Source organism: Sorex araneus, chromosome 1 (genome assembly GCF_027595985.1).
Source record: "Sorex araneus isolate mSorAra2 chromosome 1, mSorAra2.pri, whole genome shotgun sequence".
In the NCBI taxonomy this organism is placed as follows: domain Eukaryota; kingdom Metazoa; phylum Chordata; class Mammalia; order Eulipotyphla; family Soricidae; genus Sorex; species Sorex araneus.
Window position 1 is genome coordinate 120,080,677 of NC_073302.1, and position 17,458 is coordinate 120,098,134.

General features: G+C 56.3%; 1 protein-coding gene across 6 annotated transcripts in view; it reads left to right on the forward strand.

Moving 5' to 3' along the window:
- PDZD2 (PDZ domain containing 2) overlaps positions 1–17,458 on the forward strand; it is a 411,092-nt gene that overhangs the window by 378,426 nt on the left and 15,208 nt on the right. For all 6 annotated transcript variants that reach the window (XM_055146291.1, XM_055146455.1, XM_055146226.1 and 3 more), the window contains 6 exons: positions 4,043–4,124; positions 5,820–5,854; positions 7,026–7,182; positions 7,950–8,701; positions 11,723–11,867; positions 13,379–16,859. In XM_055146291.1, the coding sequence (XP_055002266.1) occupies positions 4,043–4,124; positions 5,820–5,854; positions 7,026–7,182; positions 7,950–8,701; positions 11,723–11,867; positions 13,379–16,859 (4,652 nt within the window). The remainder of the gene's footprint in view (positions 1–4,042; positions 4,125–5,819; positions 5,855–7,025; positions 7,183–7,949; positions 8,702–11,722; positions 11,868–13,378; positions 16,860–17,458) is intronic.

Sequence of the window (17,458 nt, forward strand, 5' to 3'; positions counted from 1 at the left end):
TCGAACCCAGGTCGGTTGCATGCAAAGCAGACACCCTACCCGCTGTGCTATCGCTCCAGCCCCCTCTGGTTCACTTTTATTTTTATTTCTTTTATTTCACTGTTGCAGGGCTGGGGATTAAAGCCAGGGTCTTGCACCTGCAAGGCAGATACTCTCTCCCCTGAGTTACAGCCCCAGTTCTTGCTGGGACACTTGTGACACCCCCTGATCTCCCAAGCAAGGCTAGATTCTGCTCTTTGCTCCCAGAGGCCACTCTCAGGTCCCTCTCCCGCGTGGCCACAACCCCTCAGCTTCAGAAGCAGGGGTCCAGCGCGCTGTGACTGACCCAAGACGCCCCCCTGGCATTGCATCCTAGAGAACAAAGTGGTCTGTGGCATGACCATTGTCAACTCTTTCTGCCACCAACCAGGACAGATTGGCTTGCTGGGACGTTGACTCCATCTCCCCCACCAAGCATCTGCCTTATTTTCCAGCACCTCCAAACATCCACATGGCCTGCCGGGGCAAGGCAGAATGACCCCGACGGGCAGCCTGCTCGTCTGTGGACCCACTAGACTCGCTGGCTGAGACCTGGAGGTCCATGAAGCTGCTCTCGAGGCAGCCAGCAAAACGCAGGGCTCAGTGCAGATGCGGCCGCCTCTCCCCGTTTCTTCTTAGGCAAACATGGTGTTCCGAGTTGTAACAGCAGACGATGTTTTCCTTTTGGTCAAGATTCCACTTTCTGCTGGATGTATTTTTGGACCCCTGAGCCCAGCATTTCATGCCAATCCTACAGTTGGATACGGAATGTATGCGTTCCCCTTCGTTTTCATGTGGTTCCAAGAGAAATACCACAAGGATTTTCTTTTATTCTGCTTCTCATAATGTCTTGGAGCAGTGGGTGCCCAACAGGGATATTCGAACCCTGCAGGTCTAGACAAGCTGCGATTTGGACCCGCTCAGGTGACAGCCTCAGCGCAGGTCCAGTGGAAGATAACCCAGGAGGTCCGGGTTTCACGGCCCTGGGGTTTTCAGCATGATCCAAGTTTGCCAGGAAATCCTTCACGTTTCCACCTCCAACCATTTTTCTCCCACGCAGAAAACCAGTTGCAAATGTTGAAAAGAAAAATTTGCAGCCACCCTTCAAGCTGCTCTCTTCCTTGGCTGGTGTGTTCGGAATGACTCTTTGCTTTGTGAAGGGTGTGTGTGTGTGTGTGGCTGTGAGTGGTTATGCCTGTGGATGGATGGGCACATATTTTATTTTCTGTGAAAGCTACTTGAAAATATGACAGAAAAGGCTACAAAGCGATTATGATTTATCCGTTAGTCTGAAATGTCATGCCGAATCCGTTGCAGAAATATTTATGTATTAAGACAAATTGCGGTGCTTCTCCAAATATTTATGCAGAATGTTATTTTAGTATATACCATGTTGCCATCCTCAGTTTAAAATATGTTTTACCTCTAAGAAAAAAAACATCAAAATTAAAAAAAGAAACACTATACAATTGTCATAACAACTGGCTTTTAGATATATAATGTATTTCATTATCTATTAGACTTTCTAGAAATCTTCCAACAGACCATGAGTTACAGAGAACAGCTAATAGGGGCTGGAGGCGGGAGGGCGGGAACCCGAATCTACTGTGATTCCAGTAACTAGAGGAGAAAAGTAAGAGTTATAAAAGCACTGTTGTGAAAAATTCGTAGTTACAATTGATTCAGACAGGCATAACGAATGATGCGAAAACCACTCCGTGAAAATATAGCTTTGAGCAAGATATTTGCATAGTCTTGAACTCTCTCCTCACGGATCACTTGGTAAAGACCCAAACATTAAAAAATTCATTGGAGAAATCTGGCAAACTCCCTCCTCATCGAAAGGTCAGAGATACCATCACTTGGTATGAGCCACGAGGCCCTGGGTGCCTCTGGGATACAGGAAGGAGGAAACCATTTTTGGTGCTTTTCTGCCCCCAGAATGCATGCTCTAAAACTAAGCATGAAGAAACTACCAGACAAATCCTAATTGAAGGTTTGGATTGGCCTGGTTTCTTCCAAAATATCGGTATCATGAAATACAAAGAAAGGCTCAAGAATTATTTTGATTAAAGGAGTCTAATGAGACAGGATAATTAGACCCTAAACTGAATGCTAGACATATGTATGTATGTGTGTGTATATATATATATATATATATATATATATATATATATATATAAAGCTTTACTATGCTGGCTCTTCAAGCCTATATTCTCCCTTGAATATGTACCTCTCTTGCTTGTTTCTTGCTTTTTGCTTTATTCCTACCCCAGAGAGACCTGTGTTCTCTCTTGAACATGTACTTTTCTCTTTCTATCCCCTTGCCTCTTTCTAAAGAAACAAATAAGAAGCTTTACTATGCAAAAAAAAAAAAAGTCCATGCAAGTCCAGTAAAGGCCTCTAACAAAATACAGAATTTGCACTCACATGTGGTTATTTATGTCCCTAAACACCATTTATCCAGTTGAGTTTTTTCCTCCTAGCAAAATGTTGATGAAAGAAGCTGTGTTTGGGGCTGAGGAATGGCTTGTCTGGAATGCATGCTTTCATGCAGGAGACCCGGGTCCCATCCCCAACACCACACGGTCCTCAGATCACAGCTGAGAGCACTGAGCCAGAGTAGCTTCCAAGCACCATCGGTGTGGCCCAAGATCTGCACACACACACACACACACACACACACACACACACACACACACACACAGAAGAAGAAGAAGAAGAGGAAGAGGGGCTGGAGCTATAGCACAGCGGGTAGGGCGTTTGCCTTGCATGCAGCTGACCCAGGTTCGATCCCCGGCATCCCATATGGTCCCCCAAGCACCGCCAGGAGTAATTCCTGAGTGCAGAGCCAGGAGTAACCCCTGAGCATCGTCAGGTGTGACCCAAAAAGCCAAAAAAAAAAAAAGAAGAAGATGGATGTTGATTTTTTTTTTCATATTGTACCAAGCTGACGTTCTTCTCTCTCCCATTCTAGACACACCTGAGTAGCATTTCTGAAGGGCAATTATTAAGACAGTCGGCTAACCTGAAGTAACCCCGGCTTTGACAATAGTACCTGAGTTATCTAAGAGAATTTCCTTGGTTTCACAAGATAGGTACTAAAATAGTTACAGGTCATGATGCAACAAGTTAACTCCCAAATGGTTTAGCAAAAAGATGTAGGAGGTGAGTGTGTGTGTGTGTGTGTGTGTGCGCGTGCACGCGTGTGTGTATGTGTGTAAAAAGTAAAAAGAGAGCACCTAAGTACAAATGTGGTAAAAAAAAAAAAAAGAAAGAAACCTAAGTGACATAAATTCTCATACTAGCCAAGCAAGTTTTAGGTACTTTTACATATAAACATTTAGAGAGAAAGAACGAGGGGCTGGAGTGATAGCACAGCGGGTAGGGCGTTTGCCTTGCACGCGGCCGACCCAGGTTCAAATCCCAGCATCCCATATGGTCCCCTGAGCACCGCCAGGGGTGATTCCTGAGTACAGAGCCAGGAGTGACCCCTGTGCATTGCTAGGTGTGACTCAGAAAGAAAAAAAAAAAAAGAACGATGGGTATTCCAGAACAGAGGTTCCCAAAGTCATCAGTCCACCACCACCCCTGTTTTAGGAAAGTAATTAATTCAGTGCTTCCCTGAAAATCTCCCCTTTCATTTAGCAAAGAAAAAGCACTCCCCAGTTGCACGCCTGATCGTTCAGCCCCCACAGGGGCAGGCTCTGCCATCCACTTTGGGAAAATTGTTTCTAAAAAGTCCCCTTTTTCAACCACGTTGCCCTTACGCATACTACCTGGATGGATGCATTGCTTAATAGACTGGGGAATCGAGTGAAGATCTTTCTTCCTTCTGTCTCTCAGCTAACACAACTTCCCTTCTTCCGTGTCCTGAACTGTGCTTCTTGAACATGAGCATAACCTCTAACCCTGTGGCTTTCACCTTTTTAACTGTGCTCAGCTCCTAGCTGCATTCCTGGTACTTTGTCAGGGGGAATAAATAAATAAAAGCATCTCATTTGTGCTTTCTGTTGGAACCCAGGTTTCGGAGCAGGAAATGGATGAAGTGATAGCGCGCAGCACTTATCAGGAGTGCCGAGAGGCCAGCCCTTCCCCCGGCTTAGGTACTGTAATTGCACGTTTTCATTCAACATTCCGAAGGGCTTCTCGTTAAGCTTCCCCACGGGGCCACTCTCCGTGCACTATTATTACTATTATTGGACTCTTTGTCTTCAGGTTTGGCAAAAGTAGCTGTCAAAGAGATTCTGTGCTTTCTCTTAACCGCGGCTTTCGATTCCTGCAGGTAGTTAATGCGTTTTATTCAAGTTCCACGCAGGCTGCTTTAACCCACTTTGAGATAATTTGCAAAAATGAGTTAGCAGCACACATTCCCGCTCACGTCGTCTGACAGGGTCTGGGTGAAAATGAAGCAATACCAAAATATCTGAGGTACAGAATATGATTTGCCCAAAACCTTGGGATTTGGTTCCGTGGATTAGAAGTCTCAGCTCAATAAGAAAGACAGAGGGGGTGATTTCCCTTCTGAGGTGGAAAAGTCAAGCAGACAATAGTTGTGAAGCATTTCAAATGAACTTACAACATGAAACATTACATTGTTTCAAAAACAAAGGCTTCCTGTAGAATGGAAACTGAAAGGGATTCTGCAAACACTTCTGAGCTGGACATTTTTTCCCCACTGTTTGGCTTTGCTTCTTGCAGTGCCAGGTTATGTGCGTGCACGACGCACACTTGACCCCTGAGCCACGGCCACGCCTTCGGATATTATTGATGTTGAGAATGATGTTCGGAGGGAAAGGAACTGAGGCATGAGTTACTGGTTGTCAAAGGGAAAGGAAGGCATAGGTTTTTTTTGGCAGCAGTGAACTACCCCGATTATTTGCATCCATAATTAATAGATTTGAAATGGCCACGGCCATAATAGCCCCTTTATTCAACTCCTGACCTGCCTGAAAACTGCCTCTTCGTAATCCCAACCTATTCACTCTGTCGTTTATAAAAGAGTTTATTAAGCCAGGATCCTTATGTCCAAGATCTCTTCATTTAAGGCATATATATATATATAATTCATATATATATGTAATTTAAAGTCTCAGTGCTGAGCCTTTTTATATCCAGCAAAAGCTTACTCAGCTCTTTCCCTGGTCCCACTTTGTTCATTAATTCTTTAACCCATTCATTCACCTGCTCCCCTGAACACCCCTTGATTTCCAAGTCTTGTGCCGAGCACTGCGGGCTCCAAGCTCCAGTGGTCTCAGCCGGGGGGGGGGGGGAAGCTGGGAGACACTGTATCACTGCATCACTGTCATCCCGTTGCTCATCGATTTGCTTGAGCGGGCACCAGTAATGTCTCCATTGTGAGACTTGTTGTGACTGTTTTTGGCATATGGAATACGCCACGGGGAGCTTGCCAGGCTCTGTTGTGCGGGCGGGATACTCTCGGTAGCTTGCCGGGCCGGAGCCAGAGGTCGGTCCTCCCTAATTAAATGGTACGGGGTGTGCGTAGGACCTGGCGGATGGGCCATATCGCATAACTGTTGCGGTCCAGAAAGGGGTGTTTCCAACAGGCATTGGGCTCAGAGCGCCCAGTGGGTGCTTTCCGCATGAGCACTCTTAAGCAGGGGGACACTGGGGGTGAGCACCCCGCGTATGCACATGCCGCTGTATCTGTGCCACAGCCCCCCAGGCCTTCGAGAGGGCTTTGCCTAATCTGCTTGGCCCCTTCTCTGCTAATTAAGGAGGTGAGCGTGGCGTGGCCACTCTGCTGTACTGACCGTGTGGTGATCTCCCTTCCCCGACAGGCACGCCCTTGAAGAGCCCTTCTCTTGGGAAGAAGGTGAGTCCCCTGGCACGAGTCTCCTGCTGCTCTGGCTTAGGAACCTGCACCCAGACCCCAGTGTGGAGCCCGAGAGTCCCAGCACATGGCATCCCTGCGACTAGTTGTCCGGCGATGCTCAGGGGCCACTCCTGGCGGTGCTCGGGGGCTCATACGGGATGCCGGGGATGGAACCTGGGTCAGCCGCGTGCAAGGCCAGTGCCCTCTCCACTGGACTACCTATCGCCCCGGCCCCCGGTGTGACCCCTTCGTACAGGAAGGCACTACAATGCTCCTTTGAGATGAGCAGGAGGTTCTTTTATTGGGCGTTCATCCAGGAAAGGCAGAGTGACGAAATCAAGGAATAAGCTCTCTCTCTCTCTCTCTCTCTCTCTCTCTCTCTCTCTCTCTCTCTCTCTCTCTCTCTCTCTCTCTGTGGGCTGGCTGTCCCACGGGGATCCAGGGGCAGGATTTCATCTCATTTCGTTTTTGCTTCCTCCGTTGGCTTCGGTCTCACCCAGTTGGCTTGGGTTTGGCTTCTCTCTTCCTAACCCTTCCTCCTGTGTCTCCTCAGGGGGAGGCTCCATCCAGAAACACCCCTGTGGCTTTTCTGATAGAGAGACAGACAGACAGACAGACAGAAACAAGAGAGAGAGAGATACAGAGACAGAAGAGAGAGAGAAAGTCGGAGACAGAGAGAGAGGAGAGAGAGACAGAAACAGAGACAAAGGAAGGAGAGACAGAGAAAGGCAGAGACAGAGGAGAGTGAAAACAGAGAGACAGAGACAGAGAGATAGAGCAGGGACAGAGAGACAGGAAAGAGAGAGGGAGACAGAGGAGAGAGACACAGAGAGAGAGAGGTTCCCCTGCGAGCATTATCTGGCAGCACCCACGGTCTCTGTCTTTGTGCTGGTCCCACAGAGCGGACATCCATACTGTGTTCTCTGGGTTTGCCTTGCGGGCCACACCCACAGGCGCTAGGGGTCTGCTCCTTGCTCAGTGCTCGGGAGATCCTCCCGACAGTGCTTGGGGGAACATGCCATGCCGGGACCGACTGGTCCTACCACGCAGAGCCTGTGCCCTGTGCTTGGTGCTCACTGCCCTGCTCAGGAGCCGGGGTGGGGGGGCACCCTGGTGGGGGGTGCATCTGCTGCCCGTTTCCCCGCCTCACCAGCTGCCCTTGCCTGGGCAGGACTCGCTGTCTTCGGAGGCGGAGCTGTCCCAGTACTTTGCCGCGGATGCCCCGGGCCCCTTGTCAGATTTCGTGGTGGCCGTGTCCGAGGACGAGGATCACCTGGGAAGCGGCTGCAGTGCCCTGGAGGACGGTGGCCTGCCGCCCGCCCCTTCTAGTAAGTCCGGGTGGGGCCCCGCATCTCAGCAGTGTGAACAGAGCTAGAAGCTCCCGCCCTGGGGAAACCCAGACTGCCCTGGAAACGCAGCCTCGGGTAGCACCCAGGGGTGGGCAGGCACACTTCCTACCTCAGCCGGAGGCGCCTACTCGCCCGCCCCCCACCCCGGGGCTACTGACAGACGGTCTGGGATGTGGTGCCACCAGACCCCGTGTGTTCTAGCCTTGACCTCGTGTTCGGGGGCACCCCTGCGGCAGAACCCCACGGCCCTTCCTCCCAAGGCCCTCCCTTCAAGGACCAGCACTCAGAAGAAACCCGAGTTCTCACAGAGCTTGGGTCGAATCTCGTTCATGTCCATTCTCCAGGACTCGCAGGGCAGTGCTCTGTGGCGGTCCCTGGCTCGATGCTGGGGTCCGCTGCCAGCTGTGCCTGATGGAACCCCAGGGATCCTGCGGGTGGGGGAGGGGGAGGGGGAGAAGGAGGGGCAGAGAGTCCCCAGCCATCTCCCCAAGAGTGACCCCCAGCAGTAGGGCCGTGGGGGACCCCACCCAGAGGTGCTGGAGCACAGCAGCAGGGCTGTTCAGGAATGGTAACCTGGCGCGTGTGGGCCGGGCGCGTGGATCCCGGCGAGGCGAGGCCACCAGCCACACCGCCGGGTGTACTGTCCGTCAGGGAAAGTCGGGGTGCGAGCGAGTGAGAGCAGGACGCACCGGAATTTGATGGCGTTTCCCCTTCCTTCCTCCCCCCTCCCCCCTGCCCCATACCAGCTCCCAAGGAACCGGGCAAAGCCAGGGCCAACAGCCTCGTGTCCCTCGGAAGCCACCGGACCTCTGGACTCGTCCACAAGCAGGTGACGGTGGCCAGACAAGCCAGCCTCCCCGGGAGCCCGCAGGGGCTCCGAAACCCTTTCTTCCGCCAAAAGAGGGTGGGCACCGATGCCAGCGACGAAGACGAGGAGGACGGGGACTGCGTGTCCCTCCCAGGCACCCTGGCCGACCCCAGCCGGCCCCCGAGCCAGGACAGCGCCGGGCCCGGCTTGTCCGGCTCTCCCCGGGTCACGGTCAGACACCACGCAGAGGACGCACCGCTCAAGACGCGGGTCAGCAAGGCCTCGTCGGTCCCTCTGCTTGGCAGCCCGCGGGACTCGGAGCGGACTGTGCTGGGGGCTCGAGGGGACGGTCCTGCCCAGGCGGCTGGCCTGCAGGCTTCAGGCGCGGCTTGCACGGGCGGCGCCGGGAGGAAGGAGCTCTCTGCCTCCAGGAGCTCCCCCAAGCTGGAGTACAAAGCCACCGCCGCCGGCCCCCCGACTCTGCTGGTCCCCGAGAGCCCCAGCCCCCACCAGCAGCAGCAACACGATGGCGGCCTGGGGTCCAGGCACAAGCCTGTGGCCAGGGTCATGCCACACCGCCAGAGGCCAGACGCCGAGGCCCCGGGCTCAGAGACGTCAGAGGTGCCCGGGGCTGCCCGAGACCCACCAGCCCCGACCGCGCTCAGTCCAGGGACTGGAAGGGCGGGAAAGGTCAGTGTGTGTTGGCTTGGAGTGAGCGGGATGGAGCCTCAGGTGCCCGTGGACCCGGAGAGCGCTGGGAAGCTCGGGCCCTCTGCCCCCTGCCAGGATGCTCGGCCCAGCTTCCTCCTGTCTCTGCCGCTTGGGAGTCGGAGGGCCCGGAACGTTCCATCTTGCCTGTGGATGAAGGCGGGCGGCTCAGGGCGCAGCCTCTCTGAGGAATGCTGGGCACGTTAGTGGAGCCTGTGTCTTCAGCACTGGCCCAGTCATCTCAGCGCAGGTCCAGCTGATGGGCCGAGTGACTCTCACTCCCCAAACATTCTGCAGAGATGGCAGAGCATTAAAGCTACCCGGGCCCAGACCGGAGCCACAGATCAGGGGGGATAAGTCCCTTGCCTTGCCTTACTCCAGCCAGCCCAGGTTCCTTCCCCCAGTACCCACACAGGGGCCCTGATTAGCACCAAGAGTGACCCTCACGCACTCTTGAACCAGGAGGGAATTTCTGAGCACCGCCGGGTGTGGTCCAGAAACCTGAAAATAAAAACATGATGTCCAGGGGCTAGGGCCATAGTCCACCAGGAAGGGCATTTGCCCGGAATGTTGCTGACCCGGGTTCGATCCCCAGCATCCCATACGGTTCCCCGAGCCCACCAGGAATGATTCCTGAGTGCAGAGCCAGGAGTAAGGTCTGAGCACTGCCAGGATGGCTCAAAAAACAAAGAGCAAACAAAAACTATGATGTCCAGGGAGGGATGTAGTTGGGGGTGGGGGGAGGGGCGAGAGGTGGGGGGACTTGCCCGTGTGAGGCCTGGGACTCAGGCTCCAACAGCAGCACCCAAATGCCCATTTCACTGGCCCTTCTGCATTTATGATCTGCATGGCCGTCACCCTGCTCCAGTTCCAAACCCTCTGCAGCTCTGTGATGTCTAAGCCGCTCTGGCAAGTAGAAAATCAACCGGGTTCAACCCTGTGTCAATTTCCCCTCCCCTGAGAACAACCTGCAAACGCTTCTCCTCTCTTACCTCTTTCCTCTGCTGCCACCTTTGGGCCGTACTGTGACTCCGTCACTCAGACTGTGGATTTCAGATGGATCTGACTTAACCATTTGGCAGACTTCATTATGGTTTTATTTTTGGTTTGGTTTTTGAGCCACACTGACAGTGCTCAGGGGCAATTCCTGGCTCTGTCAGCATTGTTCCCAGTGGTGTTCAGGGGGCAAAGTGTGCACTATATAGCAAAGGGAGTCATCTCCCAAGACCACAATTTTTTTTTTCTTTTTGGGTCACACCTGGTGATGTACAGGAGTTAATCCTGCCTCTGCACTCAGGAATTACTCCTGGTGGTGCTCAGGGGACCGTATGGGATGCTGGAAATCGAACCCGGGTTGGCCGAGTGCAAGGCAAACACCCTACCTGCTGTGCTATCGCTCCAGCCCCCCACAATTTGTTTTGTGGCAATTTTGTTTGTTTGCTTCTGTTGGGAAGGTGGGGTGGGGGGGTGGCACACACCGCTGTGATTAGGGATCACTCCTGGCCCTGCCCTCGGGGTCTCTCCTGGCGGGCTCAGGGAACCCTGTGTGCCCTAACTACTGGACTATCTCTTTGGCAACTGCTTTTTTTTTTTAATGTTTACAGTGTTATTAAAAAATAAAAAGAGGGGGCTAGAGTGATAGCACAGCAGGTAGGGCATTTGCCTTGCACGAAGCCAACCCGAGTTCGATTCCCAGCATCCCATATAGTCCCCCGAGCACCACCAGGAATAATTCTGAATGCATGAACCAGGAGTAACCCCTGTGCATCACCAGGTGTGACCCAAAAATTAATTTTAAAAAATGATAAACTGGGGCTGGAGAGATAGCACAGCGGGTAGGGCGTTTGCCTTGCACGTGGCCAACCCAGGTTCGATTCCCAGCATCCCATATGGTCCCTTCGAGCACCGCCAGGAGTAATTCCTGAGTGCATGAGCCAGGAGTAATTTCTGTGCATCGCCGGGTGTGACCCAAATAGCAAAAAAAAAAAAAAAAGATAAACTGATAGTATCATAAAATTTTGAAAAATTGATTATCAGTTTTCTCCACCCAGAACAGTCTCTTTCCAGCTGCCGAAGCTGATTTTAGTCTTGGCTACCTCTCTGCATACCACAACCATAAACCCCTTACATTTCTATAGCTGTTTGTGTGCCACATGCTGTTTTCATAACTGGTATCTCAACTAATCTTAATTGAAACTCTGAGTTGGGGGGAGCCAGAGAGATAGGCCCGAGGTCAAGCCTTGCATGCAGCTGACCCTGGCTCGAACCCCAGCACCACGCATTGTCCCCCAGGCACCACCAGGAGTGACCTGAGCACAGAAGCAGGAGTAAAGCCTGAGCATCTCTGGGTATGGGAGACAGAAGATAATGAGTCGGGAGACATTTTATCCCCATTTCCTCCTTTTTTTCAAATTGTGATAAAATGCGTAACATGAAATTGAGCAGTATAATGATATTCAAATCGTGTTTGATACACTCATAACGTACAATCATCCTGCCTACCGACCTCCATCTTACCAAAGGGAAACTCTGTCCCCATCAAACGGCGCCCCCCTTCCCCTCCTTCCCACCCCCGAAACACCCTTAGGGTTCCTGTAGGGCTTGGACCACACAGCCCATCCCATCGAAGTAGACTCCGTGTTCTTCTTGTGACTCCTGATTCCACCTTGCTCAGGGTCCCCGAGATTCACCCACACTGAGCATCTGTCAGAACTCCCTTCCTTTTTTTTTTTTTTTGTTTGGTTCTTGGGCCACACAGGGGGGTGCTCAGGACTTACTCCTGGCTCTGCTTTGCACTCAGGAGTCACTCCTGGCGGTCCTTCAGGACCATTTGGGATGCCAGGGATGGAACTCGGGTCAGCTGCATGCAAGTGCCATTTTAGCCACTAACAATTCCCATCTTAGCACTGAGAAGTGGAGGTTTGGCAGAGACGAGGCTGAACCTTGAACCCAGAACCCGGCTCTCACGCTGCTGTCTGTGACCTGTGCTTGTCATTGTGCCAGGAGCCTCTGGGGAAGCTGGGCACGGGGCATGGCTGCGTCCCTGCCGACGGGCTGCCAGCGAGTCCTCCCCCTACTTCGGACACCGGCCAGCACACAGGGCAGCTGCAGGAAGCCACAGGAGAGCGAGGGCGGCTACCCAGGACGGGTAAGTTCATCCTCGAACTCAACTCAGCATCAAGGTGGGCTGAAGTTCTCTGATTCAAAACATTAGGAGGGGAGAGTCTTGAGTGGGATGGGGAAATTGCTTCATACTCAGCTCCGTGTTTAAAAGTGACCTTCTTGGGGGCTGGAGCAATAGCTCAGCGAGTAGGGCTGAGTTTGCCTTATACGCGGCTGACCCGGGTTTGATTCCCAGCATCCCATTTGGTTCCCCAAGCACTGCCAGGAGTAATTCCTGAGATGCAGAGCCAGGAGTAACCTCTGTGCATTGCCGGGTGTGGCCCAAAAAGAAAAAAAGAAATGTGACCTTCTTGGAGCGGGGCGGGGGGGGGGGGGGGGAAGCACATGCTTTGTATGCCAGAGGCCCAGGCTGGATTCCTGGTACCACCCTCTCCCCAAGCACTAGGCTGGGAATGACCCACAGCACCAACTGATGCAGCCCCCAAACCAAAAACAATTAGTTTAATTATTGCGTGGTAATAGTGGTGATTACAATTAGTGGCATCACTCAGGGTGTCAGAGTGTATCAGAAATCTTTGACCCAAGATAGCAAATGATCAGATCAGACAAAAAGGTTTTCATAGGGGTCGCCCACAGTGCTTACTGGGGGAAGGGGGCACTGGAGCCATAACTAGCTTTTATCCGCCAAGGCTCCATGAAGCAGTGCGGGGAGGGATGGGGGAGGCAGTGCTTGGGACCAAACTCGGGCCTCGCTCTTGCAATCCGGACCCTCTCCCCAGAGCCTCATCACAGAAACATTCGAGAGCTTCAATTATTTATCCTACTGTTATTTATTTATTTATTTTCTCCTGTTATTTATTTATTTATATCTCCTAATATGGACCACACCAGGGTGCCAGTGCTCCTGGCTCCGTGTTCAGGGATCACTCCTGGCAGTGCCTGGGGGGACCTTATGTGGTTCCAGGGCTATCACATTGGGGTTGGCTGCATGCAAGGCAACCGCCTTAAATAATTCTGAACTATCTCTTTGGGCCTAAGAACTTCTCTTTTTTAAAATCAATTTTCAGGGCTGGAGTGATAGCACAGCGGATAGGGCGTTTGCCTTGCATGCGGCCGACCCAAATTTGATTTCCAGCATCCCATAGGGTCTCCCGAGCACCGCCAGGAGTAATTCCTGAGTGCATGAGCCATGAGTGCATCGCCGGGTGTGACCCAAAAAGAAAAAAAACAAATCAATGCAACACAGCATCCGCTGCCTCCTTCTGTGGCCCAGCCCCTTCCTGCCCATCCCTGGCACCAACCAGGCAGGAAAGCTCTGCCTAGTGGGGTTCAAAATAGGCCGGGGGGTTAGGGAGGGTTAAGGCGCTTGCCTTGCACAGGCCTGACCCTGCTCCCAGGAGTGACCGCTGAGAACAGAGCCAGGAGTGAGCCCCGAGCACTGTCGGGTGTGACTCCCCACTCCCCTCCAACTCCGTGGTTCCCATTTTCTCCCATTCTTCCCCTCGCCATCCACCTTGTGTTTTCTCTCGCCCGCAGGCCTGGACGGCTCCTCTGACCGCATCCCTGTCCAGCAGCAGAAGGGGGCGGCCGCCCCGGGCCCCAGCCAGACGCCCGGGGAGGCAGCGCAAGCCAGGAGCCCCGTGATGCACATGGAGGCAGAAGACCGTCCAGCCAGACGGGAGCACAGCGTGTCCCCGAGGAGGGCCCAGCCCGACGGCAGCCAGACACGGGCGGCCAGTGCGACCCCTGGCCCCCGGATGACCGCAGCCCACAGTGGGGCGCCCCGGGGAGCCCCTCAAGCCAGCGGCGAGCACGGCCAGGTCCCGCCAGCCTCGGGTCTCCTCCCCGGGAACTCTGCTCTTCCAGGAGTCCAGGGGGCCTCGCCGGCCAGCACTTCACCGTCCTCTGCGTGTGGCGGGCTCTCGGGACACTGCTGCCCTCCAAGGAGCAGAGGGAGGCCAGTGACCGAGGTGGACAGACTCGCCCCGGAGCCGGCCAGACTCGCGTGCCCTCCGCCAGGGCTCCCGGCGGCCATGATGGCGGCTCGGGCCCAGAGCAGTGGCCAGGCTCAATCCTCGCTGCTGGCGTCCCTGCAGCCCGACAAGCCTCTAGCGGTCAGCAAGAGTTTCCTGAGCAGCTACTCCCGGAACTTCAGCAGCTGCCGCCAGGAGGCGGCCGGCGCCCCCACACCCGAGCCGTCCATCATGTACGGTGGTGCCGAGGACTCGTCCTCTGACCCCGAGTCACTGGCCGAAGCCCCCCAGGAGGGCCGGGCACCCCCTGCTGCAGCCCCGGGAGACGCCACTGCCGCCGAGTCTGAGGAGGAGCCGGTGGAAATGTGCTCCCGCCATGGGGTGCCCAGAGCGCTGCCACTGAGGCTCGGAGCCCCCCGAGACAGGCCCACCCTCGGTCCTGCAGCCCCCGCAGGCTCCCAGAGGCCCTCCCCTGCTGAGGACACGGCTCCAGCGGGGGCCAGCAGCCCGCCGCAGACCCCGGCTGTGGTGAACGGTCTCGAGCATGACCTGCTGGACGGCAGAGCCCCGGCTGGAAACCAGGATGTGGACACTCCGGCCAGGGGCCCCCCGAGCTCCTGGGTCAGGGTGAGCCCCCAGGACAGGGGCGCCGTCAGCACAGACCTGCACATTTCCGAGGACCCAGACCCGGAGGATGCGCCCCAGGGCCGCCACGGCAGCTCCAGAAGGCCCCAAACAGCCTGTGTCCAAGACCCCCATGCCAGCGGGCCCAGCCGGGCCGAGAAGGGGCGTCCGGCCGTGGCTGCCAGCAGTCCCGAAGCTCGAAACCCGGGGCTGGGCTCAGCCCCCAGAAAGGGGAGCAGCACCGCTGTGCCCAGCGCTAGCCCCCCGCCGCCGAGACAGGGTCTGGAGAACAAAGACGCGCCCAAGAGAAATTCGGCAGAGGCGCTGCCCGGCAGCGGGCAGAAAGCCAGGGCGGGGTCCCGGCTCAGGAGGCTGAGCCTGAAGGGCAGAAGCAAAGCGGGCGCCGAAGCACCCAGCGCCAAGAACTCAGGGCCCGATCCCAAGAGGCCCCTGGGGTCGCCGCAGAACCCCCCCAAAATGTTCTCCAAGGTAGTGTCCCAGCGGCTGCAGAGAGCCGAGCTCGGGGAGCCAGACCCCAAGTCGCCGGCCGGGCCCTCGCCTGCTTGGTGTGGGTTGGAGAACAAGCCCCCGCCTGCCGCCCTGGGACCCCTGCGGCTCTCGGCCTCCGACACCAGCCTCAGGACCTGTGTGTCCCCCCTGAGCTCTCCCAGGACTCCTCCCGAGCCGGCCACCTGCCAGTTGCACGTGGCGGCCCATCCCTCAGAAGCCGACAGGGGTGGCCCCCGGCCGCCCAAGTGTGGCCCCGAGAGCAGGACGCCCCCCACCGCCTCCAGAAGCAGCGGCGGGCCTCCCCCCAGCACCCAGCCAGACGTCGAGCGGCCAGGGTTCGGCCAGGTGGGTTCAAGCCCAGAGGCCGCCCAGCCCGGGGTGAGTGGTCAGCGGGGCGGCAGGGCCATGGCCGGCGATGCCCGGGAAAGGACCACGCACCTGAAAATCGTGGAGATCCCCACGGAGGGGACCGCCCAGGACGCAGGCGAGGACGGGCCGGCCGGAAGCAGCCGACCGGGCGGGGCCTGGGCGCAGGGCAGCGGTCCCGAGAAGCGGGAGGTCAGAGCGTGCATCCCGCCACCTGAGCCATCATCGGCCCCCGCTCACCCGCCGTCGCTCCTGCCTTGGGCCACCCCGGCAGAGCCTGACACGCAGCCTCGACCTCTCGGCGTGGCCAAGCCGGCTTCATGCCCGTCCTCCTCCTCCTCTTTCTCCTCTTCCTCCTCTTCTTCTTCCTCCTTGTCCTCCTCCTCCCAGCCCCTGTGCTCTGCGCAGGTGAATGGCTCCCTGGCCAGGTCGGACTTCGGGGGGATGCCCAGGGACAGCTCCTTTGCGGGCGCAGGGCTGGGGGACGCCCCCTATTACACGCCCAGGCCGGCGACCAGGACCTACTCCATGCCCGCCCAGGTCTCCAGCCTCTTCGGGCGGGAGGAACCTTCCGCCCACAGCCCGGCCCGAGCTCCTGCTCACAGGGACGGCCCTGGGTCCACGACCAGCCCAGAGGCCAGGGCCCACAGGGGCCACGGGAGTCTAGGCCTGGCCAATGGACAGGGCCTCTACAGCGTGAAGCCCCTGCCAGAGACGCGGGACCTGCCACCACCGCCGCCGGCGGGCGAGGGGGAGATGAGCTGCCTGGCCACCGACAGAGCCCGGGGCGGCAGGAGGCACTACTGCCCCGAGCAGCACTGGCCGCCCGAATCTACCTCATTCTTCTCGGTCAAGCAGCGCATCAAGTCTTTCGAGAACCTGGCCAACAGCGACCGGCCAGCGGCCAAGGCCGGGGCGTGCCCCTTCCTGTCAGTGAGCGCCAAGCCGCCCATTGGGAGACGGTCCTCGGGCAGCGTGGTTCTGGGGAGCCTGGGCCATGCCGGGGACCCCACCCCGAGGTCCCTGAGGCGCAGCCTGAGCTCCTGCAACGAAAGCCAAAGCGAAGGCGGTGGCATCCTCGTCCCCCAGCTGAACAAGTCGCCGTCCAGCGCCGTGCTGACGGGCCCCCGGCAGGGCCCGGCCGCGGCTGGCAGCAGAGGCCCCGAGACGGACCCCAGGAAGCCCCTCGGGCCTTCGGGCATTGTCCCCACCGCCCCCGTCCCCACCTCGGCCTCGCCCGCCAAGAGGAACAGGTCCTCCGTGCGCCATGCCCAGCCGTCAGCCACCCTGTCCCGCTCGAAACTGCAGGAGCTGCGCGCCCTGAGCATGCCCGACCTGGACAAGCTCTGCGGCGACCCCCTGGCCGGGTCCACGACCGTGCTTTTCAAGACGGAGCTGGAAATCGTGCCCCGGAGGTCACCGGGATCCCCGGCGGGATGCCCCGACGGACCCCCAGCCCTCTCCTGCCCGCGGCCAGGGGCGGACAGGGCCTCTCCGAAAGCCAGTGAGCCGGCCCTGCCTCCTGGGACCAGCTGGTCGGTGAAGTAAGTGTCTGCTCTTACTCTGGGGGGGACTTTGGGCTTTCTACCGTGCACTGCTTTTATTTTTTATTTTATTTTATTTTTTTTTTTTTTTTTTTTGCTTTTTGGGTCACACCTGGCGATGCACAGGGGTTACTCCTGGTTCTACACTCAGGAATTACCCCTGGCGGTGCTCAGGGGACCATATGGGATGCTGAGATTCGAACACGGGTCGGCCGAGTGCAAGGCAAACGCCCTACCCGCTGTGCTATCGCTCCAGCCCCTGTGCACTGCTTTTAGATGTCCAGGAAAGCGAGAGCAAGACCGGAAGTCCAGTACCCCCGGCTGGGGTTCCTCTCCCTAGAGTTTTCCTCCCCGTCACTGTCCAGCGCAGGTCAGTGGGAATACTGTGCCTACAGCCCTGTCCCGATGGCAGCATTGGAAAGACACAGTGCCCATGGCAGACACGTCTGCTGAACGCGGCTCTGCAGAGCTTTCTCAGCCCGTGACAGAGTCACTACGACATGAACCAGCGGCAGGAGAGGCCTCTCCCCCACCGCGGCCAGCCAGGACCTTTCTGGGCACTGGGGTCCCGGAAGGAAGTTCTAGACTATTTGAAAATT